The sequence below is a fragment of the Rana temporaria genome, chromosome 8 (assembly GCF_905171775.1).
Source record: "Rana temporaria chromosome 8, aRanTem1.1, whole genome shotgun sequence".
Classification (NCBI taxonomy): domain Eukaryota; kingdom Metazoa; phylum Chordata; class Amphibia; order Anura; family Ranidae; genus Rana; species Rana temporaria.
The window spans coordinates 52420247-52445054 of record NC_053496.1 but is presented as its reverse complement, the minus strand read 5'-3'; the positions used below and the strand labels follow the sequence as shown (position 1 = coordinate 52445054).

General features: G+C 42.8%; 1 protein-coding gene across 6 annotated transcripts in view; it reads left to right on the top strand.

The window, feature by feature from the left end:
• Positions 1-24808, top strand: part of EXOC6 (exocyst complex component 6) — a 369989-nt gene that overhangs the window by 286018 nt on the left and 59163 nt on the right. For all 6 annotated transcript variants that reach the window (XM_040361791.1, XM_040361789.1, XM_040361790.1 and 3 more), the window contains one exon: positions 5793-5866. In XM_040361791.1, coding sequence (XP_040217725.1) covers positions 5793-5866 — 74 coding nt within the window. The remainder of the gene's footprint in view (positions 1-5792; positions 5867-24808) is intronic.

Here is a 24808-nt window from a genome sequence, read left to right as displayed (position 1 = left end):
GTTTTTTCCGGCGTAAAGTTACTCCTGCTATATGAGGCATAGCCAATGTTAAGTAAGAATAGGGCTTAGCGTAAATTACGTTCACGACGAAAGCATTGACTTTTTGCGATGTGATTAGGAGCATGCGCACTGGGATACATTCACGGACGGCGCATGCGCCGTTCGTTAGAGACGTCATTTACGTGGGGTCATGTTTTATTTGCATAAAACACGCCCACCTCCTCACAAGTTGAATTAGGCACGCTTACGCCGGCAGATTTACGCTAGGCTGCCGTAACTTAGGGCGCAGGTTCTTTGTGAATACAGAACCTGCGTCACTAAGTTACGGCGGCATAGCGGATCTCAGATACGCTACCTCCACACAAAGTTATGGCGGGCTATCTGAATCTAGCCCATTGCGTTTTGCATTGCCAAAAGCCTGCAGATGTATATGTCAAGCTTAGTAGCAAAGTCTGTGTGAGATGTGTGTACATTAAGAGTCATAGCACACAGAGCAGATATGGAATTCCAGACATGACTCTATGATTTATGGTGTGTTTGGATGGGGTACATATGGGCAGGTGTGTGTTTGATGCAAGGAATAAATTATGCATGGCCATCTGTATAGGAGAAATCATATGACTTGTCCCTCCCTAGGGAAGGCTATAAGACAGATATGATGCACTTTTGTCTTTCCCGTGTCCTGTAAATATGTTTTACAGATATGTTTTCTCATCTGTTTACGACTGCTGTGTTTTATTATTACCGGCGAGAGCTGTCCTGGCAGCTCTACATCATGAACACGGCAACTACTACATGCCCAGTTGTTTTCCATGTATAATCTGTAGGAAATGGTTTGGAGGTATTTATTGCGATAAGCCCTGCTTGTCACAAAGGATCACTTTTCAGCATGGGAATGCACCACATACAGCTCTGCAGCTCTGTACAGACCATAACAGTGCTTTATGACCTGCAAAACATGTTGATGTGCTGCACAGTTGGCTTTAAAGCGCATTTCCACTTTTACCGTAAAAATTTGAGGAAAACCGCGATATATGTCTGTTATGTGTTCCCATTCACAGAGTATGTCAAAAAAATAGTTTTTCAAAAATATATCTTACCTTTTTAGAAGTTTCTCAGGACAAGGTGTCATGGCTGACCGCAAGGCTTTTTAACCACCTAAGGACCAAGCCTATTTTTCCATCTTGGTGTTTACAAGTTAACCACTTCAGCCCCGGACCATTTTGTAGCTAAAGGACCAGGCCACTTTTTGTGATTCAGCACTGCATCAGTTTAACGGACAATTGCGCGGTCGGGCGACGTGGCTCCCAAACAAAATTGCCATCCTTTTTTTCCCACAAATAGAGCTTTCTTTTGGTGGTATTTGATCACCTCTGCGGTTTTTATTTTTTGCGCTATAAACAAAAATAGAGCGACAATTGTGAAAAAAATGCAATATGTTTTACTTTTCGCTATAATACATTTCCCCCAAAAATATATAAAAAAACATTTTTTTCCCTCAGTTTAGGCTGATATGTATTCTTCTACATGATTTTGGTAAAAAATCGCAATAAGTGTTTATTGATCGGTTTACGCAAAAGTTATAGCGTTTACAAAATGCTGCGACATTATGGCGTACATTTTGGATACTTTTGACAAATTCTTGGGACCATTGGCATTTTTATAACGATCAGTGCTATAAAAATGCATTGATTACTATAAAAATGCCACTGGCAGGGGAGGGGTTAACACTAGGGGGCGAGGAAGGGGTTAAGTATGTTCCCTGGGTGTGTTCTAACTGAAGGGGGGTGGACTGACTAGGGGAAATGACTGATCGCTGTTCATACATACATTGTATGAACAGACAATCAGGCATTTCTCCCCCTGACAAAAACGGGAGCTGTGTGTTTACACGAAACAGCTCCCGGTTCTCACTCTGTAACGAGCGATCGCGGGGGCCCGGCGGTGATCGCGACTGCCGGGCACACGCGTCGGTGTCAGGTGCACGCGCCCCTATTGGCTGCTCGGCGAGATGACGTAGATATACATGATCTCGCCCAGCAGAGCCGACCTGCCGCTGTAAAACTGCGGCGGCTGGTCGGCAAGCGGTTAAGGAGGTAAAACCTTCCGGGGCTGATGTGGATAAGAAAACATGTTGACCGAACTAAAGTTGTTGGCAGCAGTTTATTGTTCCTCCATGTCTGATGCACACACATACATTTTTCACATGAAGTATACAAGCCGTAGTGTAAATTATGAGGGTAACATAGTCTAGTAGATATAAATTGTTGCCCAGTTTCCACCCAGCAACAAATACACTATAGTGTCAAAAGTATTGGGACATCTGCCTTTACATGCACACAAACTTTAATGGTATCTCAATCTTAGTCCGTAGGGTTCAATATTGAGGTGGCCCACCCTTTGCGGCTATAACAGCTTCAACTCTTCTGGGAAGACTGTCCGCAGAGTTTAGGAGTGTGTCTATGGGAATGTTTGACCATTCTTCCAGAAGCGCATTTGTGATGTCAGGCACTGATGTGGACAAGAAGTCCTGGCTCACAGTCTCCGCTCTTTTTTATCCCAAAAGTGTTCTTTCGGGTCAAGGTCAGGACTTGCTTTGTGCACTGCCACACAGTCATGTTGGAACAGGAAGTCGCCATCCCCAAAATGTTCCCACAAAGTTGGGAGCATGAAATTGTCCAAAATGTCTTGGTGTGCTGACGCCTTAACGCCGCATACACACGGTTAGAACTTCCGATGGAAAAAGTCAGACGGAATTTTTTCATCGGATATTCCGACCGTGTGTATGCCCCATTGGAAATTCCAACGGACTTAGAAAGAGAGCATGTTCTCTTTTTTCAGACGGAAAAAATTTCTATCGGAAATTCCGTTCGTCTGTATGGAATTCCAACGGAGGAAAAAATATGCATGCTCGGAAACAATTCAACGCATGCTCAGAAGCATTGAACTTCATTTTTCTAGGCTCGTCATAGTGTTGTACGTCACCGCATTTTTGACGAACAGAATTTGGTGTGTCCATGTGTATGCAAGACAGCTTGAGCGGAATTCTGTCGGAAAAGCCCATCAGTGTTTATTCCGACGGAAAAAAAGGTCGTGTGTACGCAGCAAAAGTGTTCCCTTCACTGGAACTAAGGGCCAGATTCACAAAAGAGATACGACGGCGTATCTACTGATACGCCGTCGTATCTCTGTTTCTAACTATGCGGCTGATTCATAGAATCAGTTACGCATAGCTAGTCCTAAGATCCGACAGGTGTAATGGACTTACACTGTCGGATCTTAGGATGCAGTACCGCGGCCGCCGCTTGGGGCATTTCTCGTCGTAATCCAGCGTCGGGTATGCAAATTAGCACTTACGGAGATCCACAAAGCTTTTTCCCTTCGTTAAGTCGCCGTAAGTGTTAGTTTGTCGTCGCAAAGATAGGGTACCTTTTACAAAGTGTAAAGTTAGTACACCATGTAAAAGTGTACCCGTCTTTCCCGCGTCGCTGTCAAATTTTTTTTTAAATTTTTTTTTTCCCCGCCGCATCTCTTTTTTACCCGTTGTGATTCACAAAACTCGGCGCAACGTAACTTTGCGCAAAGCACGTCGGGAAAATAGCGTCGGGAGCATGCGCAGTACGTCCGGCACGGGAGCGCGCCTAATTTAAATGGGACTCGCCCCATTCGATGTGAATGTGGCCCTAAGGGGCCAAGCCCAACCCCTAAAAAACAACCCCACGTCATATTCTTCCCTCCGCCAAATGATTTGGACCCGTGCACAAAGTATGATCCATAAAGACAAGGCTGAGCGAGTTTGGGGTGGAGGAACTTGACTGGCCTTCGCAGAGTCCTGACCTCAACCCGATAGAACACATTTGCATCACAATACTTTTGACAATAAAGTGTATGTATGACTTAGAAAAAGATGGGGGTTTCCTAGATGTCTGTGAACATTGGAAATTATAGAATTTTTACAAATAGGTTCTCCGGATGCACAATTGCCATATTTAAAACCCTCCCACCCTTTAAAAACAGACATTCCTTCTTAGTAGGCACTGAACTAGTGTGCAAATGTAATTCCCATTTAAGTGTTTTTCCTAAACACATGAAAGGCCCAGTCTAGTAAAGTATATTTGCGTCAGACATTTTATTGGTGACATATATATAGAGAAAGAGTAGAATTCATAGGCATTACTTAGAGGCTTACACCTAATGTGAGCATGCTAAGCTCGCGCCCACCTCTGAGAGCTTCTCTTTGATTGCTGTCTTGCTACATGTAGACTTTTTACTGAGCAACTGTTATAACAAAAGCAGATGTTTAAAATAAGTTGACAGCTTAGGAATTAGTATCTTTCAGAACCCTGCAGTAATCATTTCCCTTGGGACATCTATAAGCTTCTTCCATGAGTACAGAGTGTTACATGTTTTTAAACTTTGAATAGCTCTTAAAAAGGTATTGTGATTGGGGCAAAATGTTGAATGCCTGACATGTTAAGAATACAATATGTGTAGCAGTTTCAGCCATTAACATGCTAAAAGACACTTACAGCTGAATAAGTAGTATTAAAGTGAGATTAAACCCTCACAAGTAAAATGCATACAGTGATGCAAACATCAGCACTTACGGACATTGTTGTGGGCCTTTCTTTCCAGAGCTGCAGTGGCCTTTCATTCCCCATTAGAAAGTGCCGTCTTGCCTGGTGGTGGTTTCAGGTGGCACCCTCCCCTGCCAGGGTTCCACTTGACACCTTTGCATCTCTTACAGTGATGTGGTCTTTCTGTTATAAACCCTTGCATTCGGGGGAAAAAAATTAGAGCCTTTGGATTTTAACATTGTTTTATCTAACTGACCACATAATGTAACATCAGTTTATGGTTTCAGAATTTCAGCAGCATTTTAATTGTATGAGTGTTTAAACTGGGAGTACCATACATGAGGAATGATTGACACATCTAGGACCTTTCCTTTTTCACTCCTGTTCCACAGCAGGTCATACCTTAGGACCGGGGTCGGCAACCCGTTGATAGCGGGCTACCTGTCGACCACGAGTAGGTGACCGCCAACCCCTGCCTTCTCTATCTGCCCTCAGCCTCCCATACCACGCCTTTGGTCCTCCTCTCTCTTCCCCCGCCCCCCATGCCTCCACTCCTGATCCCTGCATTCGGAGCGTTAGGCACTCCTGATCCCTGTATTCGGATGCAACACACTCCTAATCCCTGTATTTGGTGTTTAACGTACTCCTGATTCCTGCATTCGGAGCGTAACGCACTCCCGAACCCTGCACTCTCTTGGAATACTTTTTTTTTTTGGTGTGCACTGCATGTGCGATCTACATTTGGGGTTAAAAATGTATCATCCCCCACAGTAGATCACAAAGGCAGTGCACTTTTAACAAGTGCAGATAACACATATGGAACATGCCTTTCTGGCATCGCATTCTGGTGTGTTTGACTTCATGGGTGTTATTAAAGTAGATCTCCATCTCTCTAAGGTTGCCTACCCCTGCCTTAGGCTGTGTGGTGTGAATCGGCAATATAGAGCACTCATAACTCCATGAACCTATAAGAGCACTTTCTTATATGATAGGCACAGCATGCCGCCCTATCTCTGGGAGGTCAATGCCAGACATTAGTCCAAATCACTAAGCCACTGAGTCTTCTTATCCTACATACCAAACTATGCCTGCTCATAAACTGCTCACAAAAAGAAAGTAATGCTTCTGATTTTAAGTATTCCTTGCCAGTTTGGACCGGTTCTTAAAGTTGATGAAAGTCCTTTGGATAACGTGAGTTTATGTTTGTATTTTCAGTGTTTGCAAGTTCTGATCCTGTTCCGGGATTCCAGGAGGACACCCTGCAATTGGCTTTCCTTGACCTCAGACAAGTAAGACAAGTGTCTTCTTCCTTTTAATTTTACACATTTTTATTTCTGCTAAATAGAAGTGTCTGGGTGGTGTTATCGTTTATGGGCAAGGTAATTGTAACAGTTATTTTTAATTATGTAACAATTCTAGGGAAAATATACCAGTGGGGGACCCAATGTATTCTCTTAATTTGCAGGGATTTCCTCTCGCTTTTTGGCTATGGGACAGTAAAGGCAATTCTCCCCAAATGATGTAATATAAAAATTTTACAGGGGTTATATCCCTCCTTACTCTATCCAGACTAAAAAATGCCTTTGATTCTACTTTAAAGAACCAATAGTCCTCCACTAAACCATGCTTAAGCACAGCAGAACCTTGGAAAAAGAAGGTAATCGCATCAGAAGTCCAAGAAAGGAGAGAATGTCTTTATTTTGAAATAGAGAGTAGAGCTATGCAAATTTTTCCTTTAGGCTCTTGGGGCCAACTAGGCATCCAGAATTGCTAAAACCACTAGCACAGATACGGCCTGGTGGCATGAAGTCATTGCTTGAAACTAGAATGGGTGACTTGCTCCTGAGTTATGAGGACAATACAATAGCAGCTGTCATCTTGCATTTGCTAATTCTGTTAGATTTTTCATTTTGCTCATTTTTGTAAACACTACAGAACACAACAGTAGATCTTACAAGGTGCCTGTGAAGGAATAGATGTAAAGGAATACTAAGTGTAGCATAATTTACAGCCGTGCCAAAAGTTTTGACTCAAATATAAATTTTTACAAAGTCTGCTGCCTCAGTTTTTATGATGACAATTTGCATATACTCCTGATTGTTATGAGGAGTAATCAGATGAGTTGCAATTAATTGCAAAGTCCCCCTTTGTCATGTTAATGAACTTAAAGCGGGGGGTTCACCCTAAAACATCTATATATACCGTTACTTCCAGCATACTGCTGACATCAACAGTATGCTGGATTTTTTTTTTTTTTTCGCTGTACTTACGTTTTTTTTCGTTCTTTTCACCCGGCTTCCGGGTTCTCGCTCCCCCGGGGAGTAGGCGTTCCTAAAACGAGGCATAGATGATTGATGTGCGGGTAAAGCGCGTCACGCCTTCTGAAAATATCCGAGATGGAACTCTGCACTTTACGGCGCCTGCGCAGTCAGCTCTACACGGCAGGCACAGGCACCGTATAGCGCCGTAAAGAGCCGAGTCCCCCTCGGATATTTTCGGAAGGCGTGACGCACTTTACCCGCACGTCAATCTTCTATGCCTCGAGCACAGAGCGTCTCCTGGGAGGATCAACACTCACTCCAAGGAGACATTGCGCAGAGCTCCTTGTCGGGGAAAAGGAGCGACACGCCCACTCCCCGCAAGGAAGAAGACCCGGAAGTGAGGCTGAAGACAGGTAAGTGTACACATTTAAAAAAAAATGACAACGCTACAAGCCTTTATTAAGGCTGGAGATAGGTTAGCTAAAAAGTTCATTTTGAGGGTGAACCTCCGCTTTAATCTCATACAAAAAACATTTCCACTACATTTGTGAAGAAGGCTTCAGGGTACCCAAGAAGGACCAGCAAGCACCAGTACCGTCTCCTACAGTTGATTCAGCTGCGGGATTGGGGCACCACCAGTGCAGAGCTTGCTCAGGAATGGCAGCAGACAGGTGTGAGCAAATCTTAACGCACAGTGAGACAAAGACTTTTGGAGGGTGACCTGGTGTCAAGAAGGACAGCAAAGAAGCAACTTCTTTCCAGGAAAAACATCAGGGACAGAATGATATTCTGCAAAAGGTACAGGGATTGGACTCCTGGGGACTGAGGTAAAGTAATTTTCTCTGATGAATCCTCTTTCCGATTGTTTGGGGCATCTGTAAAAAAACTTGTCCGGAGAAGAAAAGGTGAGTGCTACCATCAGTCCTGTGTCAAGCCAACAGGAAAGCATCCTGAGACTGTTCATGTTTGGGGTTGCTTCTCAGCCAACCATACAAGAACAGTTTGGTGATGAACAATGCCCTTTCCAGCATGATGGAGCACCTTGCCATAAAGGTGATAACTAAGAGGCTTGGGGAACAAAACATCAACATTTTGGGTCCATGGCCAGGAAACTCCCCAGACCGTAATCCTATTGAGAACTTGTGGTCAATCCTCAAGAGGCGGGTGAACAAAAAAAAACACAAGTTCTGACAAACTAAGCATTGATTATGCAAGAATGGGCTGTCATCAGTCAGGATGTGGCCCAGAAGTTGATTGGCAGCATGCCAGGATGAATTGAAAAGGTCTTGGGAAAAAAAAGGGGCAACGCTGCAAATATTGACTCTTTGTATAAACTTAATGTAGTTGCCAATAAAAGCCTTTGATACTTATGAAATGCTTGTAATTATAATTCATTATACCATAGTAACATCTGACAAAAAGATCTAAAAACACTGAAGCAGCAGACTTTGTAAAAACGTTTTTGTGTCTTTCTCAAAACTTTCGGCCACGGCTGTAAATTTTGATTGGTCGCAATGGTAAAGAAAGAAATGCTTTTAGTACTCTATTTTTGTTTCCAATATTTTTATTAAAGTTTCAAAAGAGTACAATAAAAACAAGAACATCATTTGTCATTGCCATAAAAGTAGACATACAAGTATGAGTGATTGAGAGCGCAAATACATAACCAACATACATACCCTACTCTCTTGGGTACATATACTAGAACTACCAATGAACAAGATCCAAATCAGATTTATCTCAGGACCTCCTAGCTAAATTTCCAACTGGCCTCAGGGACCCATCACGCAATAACACATTTGGAGAAAAAGTAAAGAAAAGAGAAAGGGGATAGTCAAGCAGAAAAAAAAGGGGGTGGGGAAGGGAGGTGCACTCCTGCCTCAAAAGACAAATTTTGAATATTGGCCCTGATCATTACGTGGTCGTGAGATAATTGATCCATGGGTCCCATACTTTATGAAACCCAGCCACCTTGTCCTCCAAAATAGCCGACAACTTCTCATTCACCATAATCCAGGACAATTTAGTCTTCAGTAAATAAAAAGGAATAGTAGGAGACTTCCAAGATTTTGCTATGGATATTCTTGCCGCTACAAATATAAAGGCTATTAGTTTTTTTACGTACTCTGGTGCTCCCTCTACTGGACGTCCCAGCAGTGAATTCAGAGGTGATTTAACCTCCCTGGCGGTATGAGTCTGTCTGGAATTACGTACCAAAAGCGGTACAATTATTTTGCAAGGAAATTTGGCATTTTATACTGTAGGCCTGTAATTTTTAGGAATAACTCACTTAAATCTGACCAAACAAGAGTCTTGTAGGCATCCCGGGTATGATTTTTTTTTTAAAACAAAATTATAAATTATAATATAATAAATAATTATAAATAATTATAACAAATAATAATATAATTATAATAAAAATTATTCAATAATGTAATCAACTCAAAATCACTGAAATTTGCTCAGTTGCAGAATTGTCGCTGTCATTACTTTTATTTTTTATGACGAATTTCCCCACAAATCTTTATCGCACAATTCTGCAAGTGATTATAATTTATTATCGCTGTTTTCTAGCTGCTCTAAAACCATTTTTGACATAAAGGGACACTTTTGGACAATCTACAGTTTTCAGGCAGAAAGAAAAGTTTTTATTATACAAAAGAACATGTAGGGCACTGGGCAGACCACTAGGGACAAGGGGGTGTGTATTTTTTACATACAGTACTGTAATCTATAAGATTACAGTATACTGTATGTATTGTGTTTGTTTACTTTTTTGAATTTGGCGCCCTTCTCCGCCCCCGTGCGTCGTAACGTCGCAGGGAACGGAGCTTGGCAGCACACGGGGACACTGTGAATCGAGCGAGGACCTGCTCGCTCACACAGCGGGGATGCATCGCAGGATCCAGGGACAAGGTGAGTAACTTGTCTGTGGATGCTGCGAAGGTAAGCCGCGCCGCTGCACACTCTGCACATTTACCCCGAGCGTGACTCGGGGATACCGATCCCAGCATGAAAAAAACACCCCGAGTCACGCTCGGGGATACCGCCAGGCAGGTTAAGAAGATTAACCTGGGTTAAAGAGTATATAAAATTGTATGTACGTATCCAGAATCGTCTCACCTTCTGACATGTCCACCAAATGTGATACATGGTACCATCTGAGCTACACCCTCTAAAGCACCGCGGGGACGCCCCCGGAACAAAAGTTGCAACCCGCACTGGGACCATATACCACCTCATCAATACCTTGTAATTTGCCTCTATCAAAGAGGTGTTGATATAGGACTTAGATGCACATTGTATCAGTTTGCTCCACTCAGTAGTTTCTAAGGAAGTACTCTATTTTTTTTAAATTTAATTTACACCTAATAATTTATTTGTAATGAATAAATAGTTGGACTAAAGGTTTTTTATTTTTGTAGAGTTGTCCTTAAAGTAATTTTTTTCTCCCTTAAAATTAAATATAAATATCTGGGTGTTGACAGCTTAGCAAGTCATTTATCATAAAAATACAAGAATGTAAAGAGCCCTGACTTTATACATAGCAATCGCACTATTTCTTCCACCATTCCGAGGATTTAAAGGTCACCCACAATCTTTCTTTAGGGATGGAAAATGACACCAGGGCCTGGAGAAAAAAAAACATAACTTTGGAAACACTTATGTTACATCGTTAAGAGCCTCTTGGGTTTTATTGGGTCTGATGTCAGGGCTAGTGAAATAATTTTTCTCCCCTGAGCCTTATAGTCCGAAACGAGAAACTATTTTAGCTGAAAACCTTGCAGAAAGGTTAGAGTTGACTAAATGGATCACTTAGTAAGAACAGTTGACAACGAAGTCTAAATAGGTTTTCATGTTTCTAGGCTAAATATATCCCATTTGTCCATATGTGTATTTTTCTGATATGTGGGGTTATTTATGATAAGGAGGTCATTAGATAAATTGTTTCTTTTCCTCCTGTTACTTCTATGAAGCTTCTGTACAGATTATCTAATGATTATCTCTAGTGCCACTGAATTTAGATGTAAAGAACCTAGAAAACAAAACGAAAATGCCATTTACAAATCTAGTGTAACTGCAAACAACTGAGATAACACATACAACCACTGGTAAAGCCAATCTCCTATAAATGAATCTAACTAAAAGTGTAAACCATCACAACAAACTTATCTTATTTTCTCCATTTTGGTCTGTTAAATATATTTAAATATATTATTAACCACTTCCATCTTCACAGATCTAATGCTTTTAGCCGCGATTGTGGCTGTGTTTACATTCCGGTACCCGGGCGTGACGTCATAACATCGCGTCCAGGCCTCCGGCGATCATAGAGATGACTGGTGACCATCTGGTCACCAGTCATCTCTATGCTTTCCATCCGACGCCGGAGGATCGTTTCTCCGGGTCTCCGATGGCAAGGGAGAGCCTGGAGACGCACCGGATGGTGGCGGGAGGGGGGGACGTCCCCTCCCGCCACCTATAAGAATGATCAAGCGGCGGAACTGCCGCTATGATCGTTCTTATGGTGCACAGGATCGCCGGATGAAGAGATGGATATCTGAATGATGCCTGTTTTATAGCCCAGGATAAGAACTAATACAGCTGATTAGACTTCAAGAAATAAAACGGACAAAGAGAACAAGACACAGGACATGAGGGGAATAGATGAGACTGCCAAAGACAACTGGGTAGGGCTGACACCATTACTTGCATTCTCACGTTTTCAGCCCATTACAGTAACTTAGGAGGTGAGAGCATATTTGGCATCCTGCCAGTAAGTGTAAAAAAGAACAGGATAGATAGATAGATAGATAGATAGATAGATAGATAGATAGATAGATAGATAGATAGATAGATAGATACAATAGATAGATACATACAATAGATAGCCAGGCAGTAAAGCTGGGCATACACTGGTGAAGATTAGTTTAGTTGGTGGGCGGAATAAGGTGGATGGAGGATTCCCTATCCCACCACCACCCTACCACTGTCAGAACACATTGATCTGTGGCTGAAGCTGCTGATTGAGATACATTTTCCAGCATGTCCCTTTTGACAAATGTTTTTCAGTCAAGCAAGGACATCCACACCTGATTAAAATTGGACCGATCCCTGCTGATAGAAAGATAGATGTACAGTAGATCGATATTAAATAGATACAGTACTGGAAAGTTGTAAATGCTATATTTTGTACTTTGTACTAGCAGAACTTGGTTTAAGTGGAATTCTGGCTATACACCTAACTAGTCGGTAAATTGCCTTTCGGCTTCACGGCCAAGTCCCTACTGTGCATGCGTAAAGCGAGGCTGCGCTCTCTCACTGGCCCGGCAGGAGGAGGGAAGAGGCGCGGGGCTGAGCTGCTAACGTAATTTGCCACGGCCCGGTCTTCCGGGAGTGGGGACAGGGTACCTCTAAAAAATGGGGGGAAGAAATCTGATATGCAAAGTTCCACTTTTGGGAGGAACTCTGTTTTTAACAATTAGGCAAATATCACAGGCTATATTACTTTATTCCCTTAAGGACAGCAATCTATTTTAATAGCCTTTATATCAGGAATGACGGGAGGAAACGGGGAAAGAGAAGAAAAGAGAGAGAAAGAAGAGAGAAGAGGAGAGCGCTCCAAGATAGGGTGGTGTGTTCCATGGACACGGGACCTGTGCAAACAGGGTTTAAAGTTGGCCATAACTAGTATAACTTTACCTCTTTTCAACCAGCACTTGTCTGGTCCTCTGTATCAGTCAGCAGTGGCTGTGGGAGGGAGGAGAGAGCATTCAGGCAATGGGTACTAAAAACAGGAGTGGTGACGTTGTTGGTGCTGCCTTCTCTCCCCTGTAGCCACATTGGCTGACACAGGGGAACCGGATCACGGGATCACAGTAGGTAAGTACATCTTTCTTACACAGGTTAGTTAGTCTAGGTTTTTGAAAGGGGGGGGGGCAATTTGTAGGCTAGTTAGGTGTATAGCAGGATTTTCACTTTAAGTATAGATATTAGATACATTTTCTCTATAGAATTGTGCTCCAAACAGCGTTCGCTCCCTGTGGAAATGCAGAATGTGTGTGAGTGTTGAAGAATGTTATATGGAAGTCTCCCTGGGAAGACATAGTTGGCAAGATTACCATCAAAGTATCATTATGGTGTTTCACCTCTGCAGCCTCTCTGTTTGTTTTTATGTGACGTACTCACGTTCATATGTTGAATGACAGCTTTTTTTCTGATGTTTGCAGGAAAGTAACTGAGCCTTTTTCCTTTTGTAAAATGCTTTAGAAAGGTCAGGCTTCTGTTTTCTTGGGTAGAATGTGATACTCTTACATGGATTTTGCTTATGAAAGATAAGGAAGTTGGTCCAGTAGCACAGGGTTACCTGCCCACCCGGACAGCGCCCTTAGGTCAGGGTCCTGATGTGTCCTGGCCTTAGAGAGGAGCCGATGACAGGTAGGAGCTGCTGCTAAGGAGGCACTGAGCTCTAGTCAGGATGCTTAGCTGGGGATTTGGGACCTAAGCAGACACTACTGCTCAGACTAAGATCAGCGGGATTGCCCTTTTTTCTAAAGAAGACTTGACCTGTAAAAAAAAAAAAAGTGTGGTTTCTGCCAATCAAAAACGTGTTAATGGAATCCAGTTATCTCAACAACCATCTACTGCAGCTTTAATGCTATCCATTCACAGGAACCAATTGTTTGGCACCTTTGTACAGCAATCAGTTTATGAAGCATGAACAATTTTACCCAATGACCCCAAGACACCAGCATTGCCCAAAATAATCATCAGGTGGCTACAAGATTTTTGGTTGATCCATAATCTTCAACACCAGTGCAGAGGTCAGCACGTTGTCACGCCTTACAGCCTACTTATGCTGGTAGGAAGTGTGCATACGTGTGTCCAAAAACTTTTTGGTGGTTGGATCAATGGGAAGTCTCTGACTGATATTGCAAGTATATGACAGAGTAAAGGAATTTCACTCTATAAAATTAAAGTGATCCTTAATTGATAATGAAGCCTTTTTTTAAGCGGAGTTCCACCCAAAAGTGGAACTTCCACTTATCTGTCTCCCCCCTTTCTGGTGCCACATTTGGCACCTTTCAGGGGGGAGGGGGTGCAGGTATCTGTTTTTGACAGGTACCCTGTCCCCACTTCTGTCAGACCTCGACATGGCAAGGTACATCAAAAGTCATTCTCCCTTCTCCTTCCTCTACTGTCAGACCAGTAGGAGAGTGCAGACGCAGTAGGGGCCCGGCCGTGAGGCCGAAAGGCTTCACGGCCGGGTTCCCTTACCCATAATGGCGGCGGCAGCCTCGACAGTCGATTTTAACATCAGCTGTGGGGCTGACATCGCTGGACTCCAGGACAGGTAAGTGTCCTAATATTAAAAGTCAGCAGCTACAGTATGTGTAGCTGCTGACTTTTAATTTTGTTGAGGGGAAGGCGGAACTCCACTTTAAGAAAATCCCAGTGCTGAGATATATGCTTACAGCATATGCAGTTCCTAATTTTATTAAACTGGTCCTTTCCCCCATAAATACCTGGCCCCCTCAGTGCCTGACCTGCTTTCTGGATTTTGTGTGGCTTCTTTCCCTTGCAGGGTTCTATGGAATTGCCCTTCATGTGCTCTCCTGGCTGGGACTAGGGCTGATGTGTACATCAACTAAAAACGCACAGTCCTGAAGCAAGTCATTCCCCTGCTCCTCCCTGCACCTGTGCTGTCTTGGCTGAACTATCTAGGACAGGGGTCTCCAAACTTTTCAAACAAAGGGCCACTTTATTGCCCTTCAGATTTTAGGAGGGCTGGATTGGGGCCAGCAAGGGAGGAAAATGTCATGGGTCCGGCATCAGTGAGAACAAATATGGCCTCACGGTTGGTGGTCAATAGGAAGAGGAGTATTCCCCCTATTAGTAGGAGAAATAGTATCCCATCATTGGTATCAGTGGATAATATAGTTCCCCATTGTTGGTGTCAATGGGAGGAATAGTGCCTCATTACAGTGGGAGGAATTGTGCCCCAAGGGCCGGATAAAGGCTAGCAAAGGGCCACATCTGGCCTTCGGGCCGCAGTTTGGAGACCCCTGATCCAGGAGATACTCAGGGTGTGCACTCTTTGCTGAAAATTTGGGGACTATAGTGCTATACAACTTGGAGCTGGCGACAGTGTGCAGTTAGAATTGTAGGTATATACACTGGAAAATGAGGAACAGGTTGCTATAAAGGCATTAATAACAATAACTGTGAACATTTACTGTATTACTATTTTAAGATTTGACTCTTATTCTAATGATGTATTTAAAAAAAATGTCAAATGTATTTTTACATAGAAGTGGGATAAACATCTGAAATGGTGCTGAGACAGGCCTACTGAAGTCCCATGCACAGCAGTAATCACACTGGGAGAAGAGAGGTTATATTCTGAGCCAATCGGAGCTTTATGGATTTCAACCGTGTTGTCAGGCATCAGCTTGAGTATGTTCACTACAGGAGAAAGCGGAGTGATGACTTCATCAGTGTGCTGCGTCTCCTCCTTTGTAGAGTCACCCCACCTGTTGAGACATTGGGGCAGATTCAGATCCTGATACACCGTCGTATCTCTGAGTTGTGCCGGTCGTATCTATGCGACTGATTCATAGAATCAGTTACGCATAGATATGCCTAAGACCTGACAGGTTTAACTGTATTACACCGTCGGATCTTAGGCTGCAATTCCAGGCCGGCCGCTAGGTGGCGTTCGCTTTATTTCCGCGACGATTATGCAAATGAGTAGATACGCCGATTCCGAAACGAACGACCGCCCGGCGCTTTTCTTTTACGTTGTTTGCGTTCGGCTTTTTCCGGCTTATAGTTACCCCTGCTTCTATGAGGCGCAGCCAATGTTAAGTCTGGCCATCATTCCCGCGTCTAATTTTTTTTTTTACGTCGTTTGCGTACATCGATTCACAAAAGCGCTGGACGCAAGTTACGCTCACGCCGAAACCAATGACGTCCTAGCGACGTCATTGGGAGCAATGCACGCTGGGAAAATTTCTGGACGGCGCATGCGCTATTCGATCGGCGAGGGAACGCGCCTGATTTGAATACTACACTCCGCCTAGCCGCGGAATTTGAACTCCGCCGGGGGATTTACGATACTCCGCCGCAAGTTTTGAGGTAAGTGTTTTGTGAATTACCCACTTGCCTCAAAAACTTGCGGTGGCGGATCTTAAATCACATAGGTTACGCGGATCTAAAGATCCGCTAACCTATGTGAATCTGGCCCATTGTCTTCTCCAGGGAGGGCAGGCAGGGGAAGCAGTCCCACCAGGAGAAGACAGTGATTATCGCTAGCAGCTATAGAAGCCGCTTGTGATAATCAGAAGACAATCCGGTAGGCTGGTTGTACCCAAGTTGATTGTCCGATCAACTTGGTACATTCAGCCTGCCCATTAATGGTTCGAATCTTGGCCGGTTCTTTCCTATTGAACCGGCTGAGATTTGAACCGTGTGTGGCCGGCCTAAGTAAGAAAGATTGTAGTAATGTTTTGCTTAGAAAGCACAGCCAAATGGGTTTGGTCAAAGACCTTTTATAATAACTAGTCTGTCCCAGTCAGGTGTTCTTATAGAGCAGATCTAGTCTGCACACAGCCCTGGGCACTATTTGTAATTAACATTTACTGAGGGCTGTATATCACTGGGAGGGTGGTGGTAAGTAAGGCTTCAAAAGACCTACTATTTCAGAAACTGTAGAGACACAATGCAAAGGAAATCCCTCAGTTGCATCTGTTGTCGCACCTTAAACCATCAAGCAGACATAAGATTATAGAAAGTGTGTTGCAAACCTTTGAACATACATCATTCATAAGCTGCACTGTCAGAATTGAATCCTACTTGCCTCAGCACACAGTTTCAGCAACTCTGTAATTCTCTATGGTTTAGCTCTAGAACATATAAATGGTGCCCATTGCTACTTTCTGATTTGTATATTAGCAATTTGTGACTTGGACATGTCCGGGTTGATTTACTACACTGATAGAGCATGTTCCGCACGTCCGCAAAGCTTCACCTCATTCACTAAGCTAAAAAATCACTATACTACATTCACATGTCATTGTAAACTGAATTTCACAATCAGGCTCACTCTTTGGGGGGGGGGAACAAAGTCCAGGAACCAATCTGTTTTGTGCTATCATGGTCGTAAACTGGTAGCTATCAGTAAGAATATATATTTGCCACTCACAAGCCCATAATACTGGGTCAACCTCTGAGCAGTTGGTTGCCATAAGCCAGGTAGGAACTCATCCCATTCCCCGAACTGCCAGTGAATCCAAGAATAAACTAGCACACTCCATTAAAGTGGATGTAGCTTTGTTGTGAGAAAACAGAAATGGAATCCCAGCCTGGGGACAAGTTTAACCCAGGGGACTGGGATTATTCATAGATACTACGATTAAGCCCAGTCCCTTGGATGAAACATGTCAGAGGAGGGGGGACTGCATTTCAGGTGGGTTCTGCATGTCTACTTGTCAGGAACAATTAAGCTACATCTGCTTTGATTGCCGCTGGCTTTTCTTCCTGGATGCACTATTGGTAGCAGCACTTTGCAAACAACCATTACAATAGCACACAAACACCTTGACATGTCAAAAAACAATCCTTAACACGTTTGTAACTGATCTCTGGGGATGAACTGGACTGCCGGGAATGTTTGCTGATCAGTGTTTGACCTGGATTCTTTTTCCAATTAGTGGCAGTTCTTAACACCTTCCAAGGAAAACTGAGACGACATGGTAAACCAAAGATTGAACACTTACTCGTCTCCCTTGTCAGTTTGTAATGTTGATACTGGAGCACATCACTTCCTCTAGTATTATTGTACATTATATTTACTGCTCAAATAATTTGTTTTCAGGGTTGCTATTTGGGTGCATGTACTTTTCATCATAGGACTGTTATCTTTGGGTGCCAATAAGGTAAATTGGAACCAATCTACCTAATATTAAACCTGCTCCTACTCCTATTCTAACTCCTATACCAACTACCCTGTAGAACAGAGGTGTCAAACACAAGGCCCGTGGGCCGAATCCGGCCCTCCAGGCCATTTCATATGGCCCCCGCACCTCTCGAGTGCAGTCCTCCTTCAGACCCTTACTTTCTGCTTTTAAGCAATGCATCCAGCTTCTTCCCAGCAGCATAATGAAAGGGGGGTGCACTGTTATGTAAGGGAGAGTGGGGCGGCTCTTGACATCGAATGTAAGGGGCGGGGATGAGCTGGACATCTAATCTTACGATACAACTGGCCCTTTTGAGGGCAAACATAATGCTGATGTGGCCCACGATAAAATTGAGTTCGACACCCCTGCTGTAGAAGGAAGATACTTATGTTTACCTACTCTTAGGGCACTCTGGTCTGGTCACACGATCTCCCCAGCGGCCTGCTTCAGGGAGAGGAGAGACCAGCGACAATGGCTGGACTGCCAGAACATTGACATCAACCATAGGCCTACTATTGGGCATCTGTTGTCTCTGATCCCTCCTCTCCCCTGAAGCCGGCTGCTGAGAGCTAATCACGTGACCAAACCGGAGCGCCCTAAGAATAGTCGAGTATAAGCATCTTCCTTCTACAGGGTAGCTAGTATTGGAGTTAGTAGGGGATGAGAGCAGGTTTAAGCTTAGTTAGATTGATCCTATAATTTCATTTTTTCGCCATTCCTTGAGTGTGCACAATTTTCAACCGTAACATGTTTGGTATCTATTAACTCGGGGTAACATAATCTTTTACAAAATACAAAAAAATTGCGCTAACGTTACACTTTTTTTAATAAAAAAATAAATAAGAAAACAGTATTTTTCCCCAAAAAATTGCATTTGAAAGACTGCTGCGCAAATACCATGTCACATAAAATATTGCAACGAGCACCAATTTATTCTTCAAAGTCTTTGCTAAAAATATATATGTTTGGGGGTTCTAAGTAATTTTCTAGCAAAAAATACTAATTTAACTTGTAAACGACAAGTGTCAAAAATGGGCTCGGTCCTTAAAGCGGGATTCCACCCGCAAATGTTTTTTTTTAAAGTCAGCAGCTACTAACAGTGTAGCTGCTGACTTTTAATAAGGACACTTACCTGTCCTACTTGCCCGCGCTGATGGCCCCCTCGATGCCGATCCCACGAACGATGCAGGTCCCGCGCCGCCATTCACACTAGGGGAAACCGGCAGTAAAACCTTACGGCTTCACTGCCCATTTCCTACTGCGCATGCGCTAGTCTCGCGCCGACTTGTGAATGGGCGGCTGCTCTCTGAGAACACACACAGTTCCCAGAAAGCAGCACGCCCCATTCACTAGGAGAAGCTGAAGAAAAAGACAGACCGTGGCTGCGGAAGAGGCAGATTACGAACTTCTGCATAGCAACAGGTATTTCGGGTGAGTATACATTTTTTTTTTTTTTTCAAAAAAACTTTTTTTAAATTTTATTTATGATTTTTGGGCAAATGTTGTTTTCCTGAGTGGAACTCCACTTTAAAGTGGAGTTTCGTCGATTTTTTTTTATTTTTTTAAGTCCACAGCTACAAATACTGCAGCTGCTGACTTGCCCAGGGTGCCCCCGATGTCGGCACCCGAAGCTGATCTGTCCCTCGGCTCTCGGGTGCTGGCGCCGCCATCTTTGGGAAATAAGATGGCGGCGGCTTTACTTCTTGGTTCCCTACTGCGCATGCGCGAGTCGCGTGTGCGATCTGAATGGTCCCTGCTGTCTTCTGGGACCTGTGTGTCTCCCAGAAGACAGCAGGGGGGTGGAGGAGGGGCCGGATATGGCATAGATAGCTGCGGATACTGCAGCTATCTATGCCCGGAAGTGGGAGTAAACACCTGCATTATACTGGTATCTGCTCCCCCCTCCTCCTGAAAGGTGCCAAATGTGACCCCGGAGGGGGGGAGGATTTTTAAAAGCGGAAGTTCCATATTAGGGTGGATCTCCCTGGTGTGGAGAAAGCCTCTTGAGGGGGAAGGGGGCGAGGACTGCACTAAGGTAAAGGAAGCTATTTATGGAGAAAAAAAATTACCTTTGCAACCCCTTTAAGTATGGAGGTTAAGGGGTGAGTTAAATATAATTTATGTTATATGTTCAAGTGCAACAGCAACCTTAAAAAAAAAAATTACGTTTTGTAAAGGGGGGAAATGTGAGAACCACTGTCATGTTTTTATTGCTGTTTATAAAGCTATAGGGTAGACGTTGAACCTCTCGAAACTACCCTCCTAATGGAGCATTTTTTTATATTGAAGACTAAGCTAGAAGAGAGATTGGAGAGAAGTAGGGTTTATAATTCTATGTTCAATAAAATAAAATGATATCTTTATCATCTTAATTAAAAGGACTGTAGACTCTTGGGCCACACTATGGTAAAAATTATTATTTTTTATAATGTTCAGTTTCTCTTTGAATATTTTTTTTTATTAAAGTTGGAATGGAACTGCAGTGGTGAGAAAGAAAAAAGGAGAAAAAAGAAAGAAAAAGATAGAAACGTGAGAGGGAAAAAAATTAAAAATTGTGGAAGGAGATAAAAAAAAAAAGAAAAAAAAAAAGGAAGGGTTAGAGAAGGGTGAGACTGAAGAGTGAGGATGGTTGTGAGTGAGAAGCGCATGAAATGGCTGGGATTAAAAGAGATGTGAAGAGGACAGAAAAGAGGGAAATCAGTAGAGGGTTGAATGGCTGAAAACAATCCCTGACGAAAATGACCCAATGTGTGCCAATGAGTTGCTTAAATTAGTGAAGTGATGAAGGGCCAGGCTATCGTGAGCAGCAGACAAGGAGGATGCTCAATCCATGCGGGGAGCCATGGAGGGATCAAACTCATCCCGAGAGCACGCCCCCAATGTCACGCTGGCTTGACTGGAAAGGGGGGGACCCAAGTCTCCAGTGGCAAACGCCGATCATATAGATGAGCGGTCAACCTCCCCACATGCACGCCTTGAGATGGAGAAAGGACGCTGGCGTAATGGCGTCAAGAGTGATGTCACACACCGGACATCCAAATTGCAAGAATTGCCGTTAACTTAAATCTTTATGTGGAGCCTGCTGGCCAAGATATCTGTATAACTTGTGTTTATTGTATTAAAATTGCTTTTTCATGCAATCTATTGTTCTACTTACGAGCCTCATTTAAAGTCCCGAACTTCCTCCATTTTACCATAAATAGACACAGTAGTTACATTGGAAGAAAGTAGGAAACTATTTAAATCTACTCAACTGAAGATCTCCAAAGAGTAAATAGCTATTGGCAGAATATAGCCTAAAGGCTGTCCATATCTTTTTCCAATGTGTATTAAAAAAATAATTAAATATGGAAGCTGTCTACTATTGTAGCACAGGCCTATCTTCTACCTTGTACAGCTCTCTAAACAAAACATGTCAAACTCTGGTCAAGGATAGGCCACACTTTAACAGATAAAAAATGGTAAGTAAAATAATAGTAAACTTTTTTTATTTGAACTATTTCAAATATTAGAGCATACAGTCAGGTCCATAAATATTGGGACATCGACACAATTCTAATCTTTTTGGCTCTATACACCACCACAATGGATTTGAAATGAAACGAACAAGATGTGCTTTAACTGCAGACTTTCAGCTTTAATTTGAGGGTATTTACATCCAAATCAGGTGAACTTTGAATTGTCGATGTCCCAATATTTATGGACCTGACTGTATCTTTTAAAAATGTTGGTCAACGTCCATCATCTTCTGCAGCTCAAATTTACCACCCACCATCTTTTCCAGCTCAAATTTACAGACTACTACCTTTTTCAGCTCACATTCCTTGGCAACCACCCTTTTCAGCTCCGATTTGCTCCCCAACATCTTCTGCCGCTCATATCCACTGCCCACCAACTTCTTTAGGTCAGATTTAATGCCCACCACCTTTTGCAGCTCAGATTTAATCCCCACCAACTTCCTTAGCTCATATTTAATGCCCACCAACTTCCTTAGCTCAGATTCAATGCCCACCACCTTTTGCAGCTCAGATTTAATGCCCACCAACTTCCTTAGCTCAGATTTAATGCCCACCACCTTTTGCAGCTCATATTTAATGCCCACCAACTTCCTTAGCTCAGATTCAATGCCCACCACATTTTGCAGCTCAGATTCAATGGCCAACAGCTTCTTTAGTTTAGACTCACTGTTCACCATTTTTTTCAGGTCAGATTCACTGCCCATCTTTCAGCTCAAATTCACTGGCTGCCACCCTCCTTTGCTAAGATTCAATGCCCACTAACTTCTGCAGCTCAGATTCACTGCCCACAGCTTTTCAGCTTAAATTCACTGCCTACTTAGTGGTTAGCACTGGGATCTTTGGTTCAAATCCCAGCCAGGACAACACCTGCATTACGTTGGCATGATCATCCTGTGCTTCCTTGGGTTTCTTCTAGGTACTCTGATTTCCTCCCACAATCCAAAGGCACACAGGTGGTAATTGTCTAAATTGACCTGGCTGTGTGTGTACATCTTCATGTGATATAGGAACCTTAGATTTTAGCTGCTTGAGGGCAGGGACTAATGTCAATGTAAAATGTGTAAAGGGTTGCATAAAATGTCAGTGCTATATGAATAACTGTAGTAAAGAAATAAATACTACCTTCTTCACCTTAGATTCACTGGCCACCATGTTCTTCAGCTCAGAATCACTGCCCATCAAACCTTGCAGTTAAAATTCACTGCTGACTAAACTCTGCAGTTCAGATTCACTGCCCACCAATCTCTGCAGTTTAGATTCAATGCCCATGAACTTTTTCAACTCACATTCACTGCCCTCCACATTCTCCAGCTCATGTTCACTCCCCACCAAACTCTGTAGCTCATATTCAATGGCCACCAATCTATGCAGTTTAGATTCAATGCCCATGAACTTCTTCAACTCACATTCACTGCCCACCACATTCTCCAGCTCATGTTCACTCCCCACCAAACACTGTAACTTAGATTCAATGGCCACCAACTTTTTCAGCTTAGATTTCCCTGCTCACCAACCTCACACTAGATCACTACCGGTCCACTACCTTCATACAGTGACAATACAAAGCTCACACAGCTTAACACAGCCTTGCATGCAAAGGTCTTCTCTAGCTTGCATTGCTAGAGCGGCAAAGAGTACCATGTTCTCCCCCTGCCTGTCACTTACTGCCTGAATCTGCTTATTTTGCCCAACGACCACCTGTCACTCTTAGCTACAGTGGCATCTCCGGCCTGCTATCCAACACCTTCACATTGCAAGTTTGTTCTCCTGTTCACCCACCTTCAGCAGGAAGATAGGATCTTCTGCAGGCCACAGGAGAAGTGGATGTTTGATATTCTTTCTCCAAAACGTTCCCTGCTGATATCCCGTTACTCTACATTTTTGCATTTTCCCCAATAGTTTTGTACATCTTCAGTTTTGTTGAGAAATAAATTTCTATCCTTTCCAAGTGTACTATACAGTATATTTGCTTTGAATTTAGTAACTTTCTTGCCTGCCTTTGCTGTAGGTCTTACAGGCATTTTCTAAATTGGCTGCTAATCAGAAGTGTCATTTGTTACTTAAAAAACAATCTTTATAGGTAATATAAGGACTGAGCTAATTGCTGATTTGGAGGACAAGAATACAAATTTCAGAAACTAATTTCCTTCTGAACATTTGTGCATTGTGCACTATAAAATAAAGCAGTTAGCGTAAATTTGACGTAGCAGCGAGTTAGTTAAAGCAGAGCAATAAATTAGATTATACACAGGAGCAGTCTTTGTCGATGAATACTCTAGTTTTATAATGCAGAGGTGAGCTGTTATATTATGACATTGCAGGAGAGTGAAATACACTGTTCTGCCAAGTCTTCCATTATCTGCTTTTATTTTTTGTTCCGTGTTGTTATTTTTTTCGGTCACAAACTGCGGGAGAAAAGAAGGCAATTGAGTAAAAACTGTATAGAAGTTTTCTAATTTGATGTGATCAGAAATGTATTCTTATTTTAAATTATTTCTTTTTCCAATCTCACAAGCTTGTAGAGGATAAGAAGTACAATATGCTGGTCATGCTACATACAGTTAATGTTTAGGGCCTATGCTGGTAGCCTTTTGTTTGTTTCAAATGATTTTTGCATTCTGACACGTAGTTACATAGTTAGGTTGAAAAAATACACAAGTCCATTGAGTTCAACCATAAAAATAAATAAAAAATATCATACAATCCCATATACCCAATTCTATATCCACAGTTGATCCAGAGGAAGGCGAAAAATCCCAGCAAAGCATGATCCAATTTGCTACAGCAGGGGGAAAAATTCCTTCCTGATCCCCCGAGAGGCAATCGGATTTTCCCTGGATCAACTTTACCTACAAATCTTAGTACTCAGTTATATTATGTACATTTAGGAAAGACTCCAGGCCTTTCTTAAAGCAATCTACTGAGCTTGCCAGAACCACCTTTGGAGGGAGTCTGTTCCACATTTTCACAGCTCTTACTGGGAAGAAACATTTCCGTATTTGGAGTTTAAATCTCTTTTCCACTAGACGTAAAGAGTGCCCCCTTGTCCTTTGTGTTGACCGTAAAGTGAATGAATCAACACCAAGTTGACTATATGGACCCCTTATATATTTGTACATGTTGATTATATATTCCGCCTTAATCATATCTTCTCAAGAGAGAATAAATTCAGTTCCTCTAATCTTTCCTCATAGCTGAGCTCCTCCATGCCTCTTATCAGTTTGGTTAGCCTTCTCTGCACTTTCTCCTTTTCCCCGATATCCTTTTTGAGAACTGGTGCCCAAAATTTAACTGCATATTCCAGATGAGGTCTTACTAATGATTTGTACAGGGGCGAAATTATCTCTCCCTCTCTGGAGTCCATACCTCTCCTAATACAAGAAAGGACTTTGCCCCCCCAGTTGTACTCCCCCTAGTCGGTATGATGCATGCATATTCTTTGCCCCCAAGTGCATAAAATTACATGTATCAACATTAAACCTCATCTGCCACAT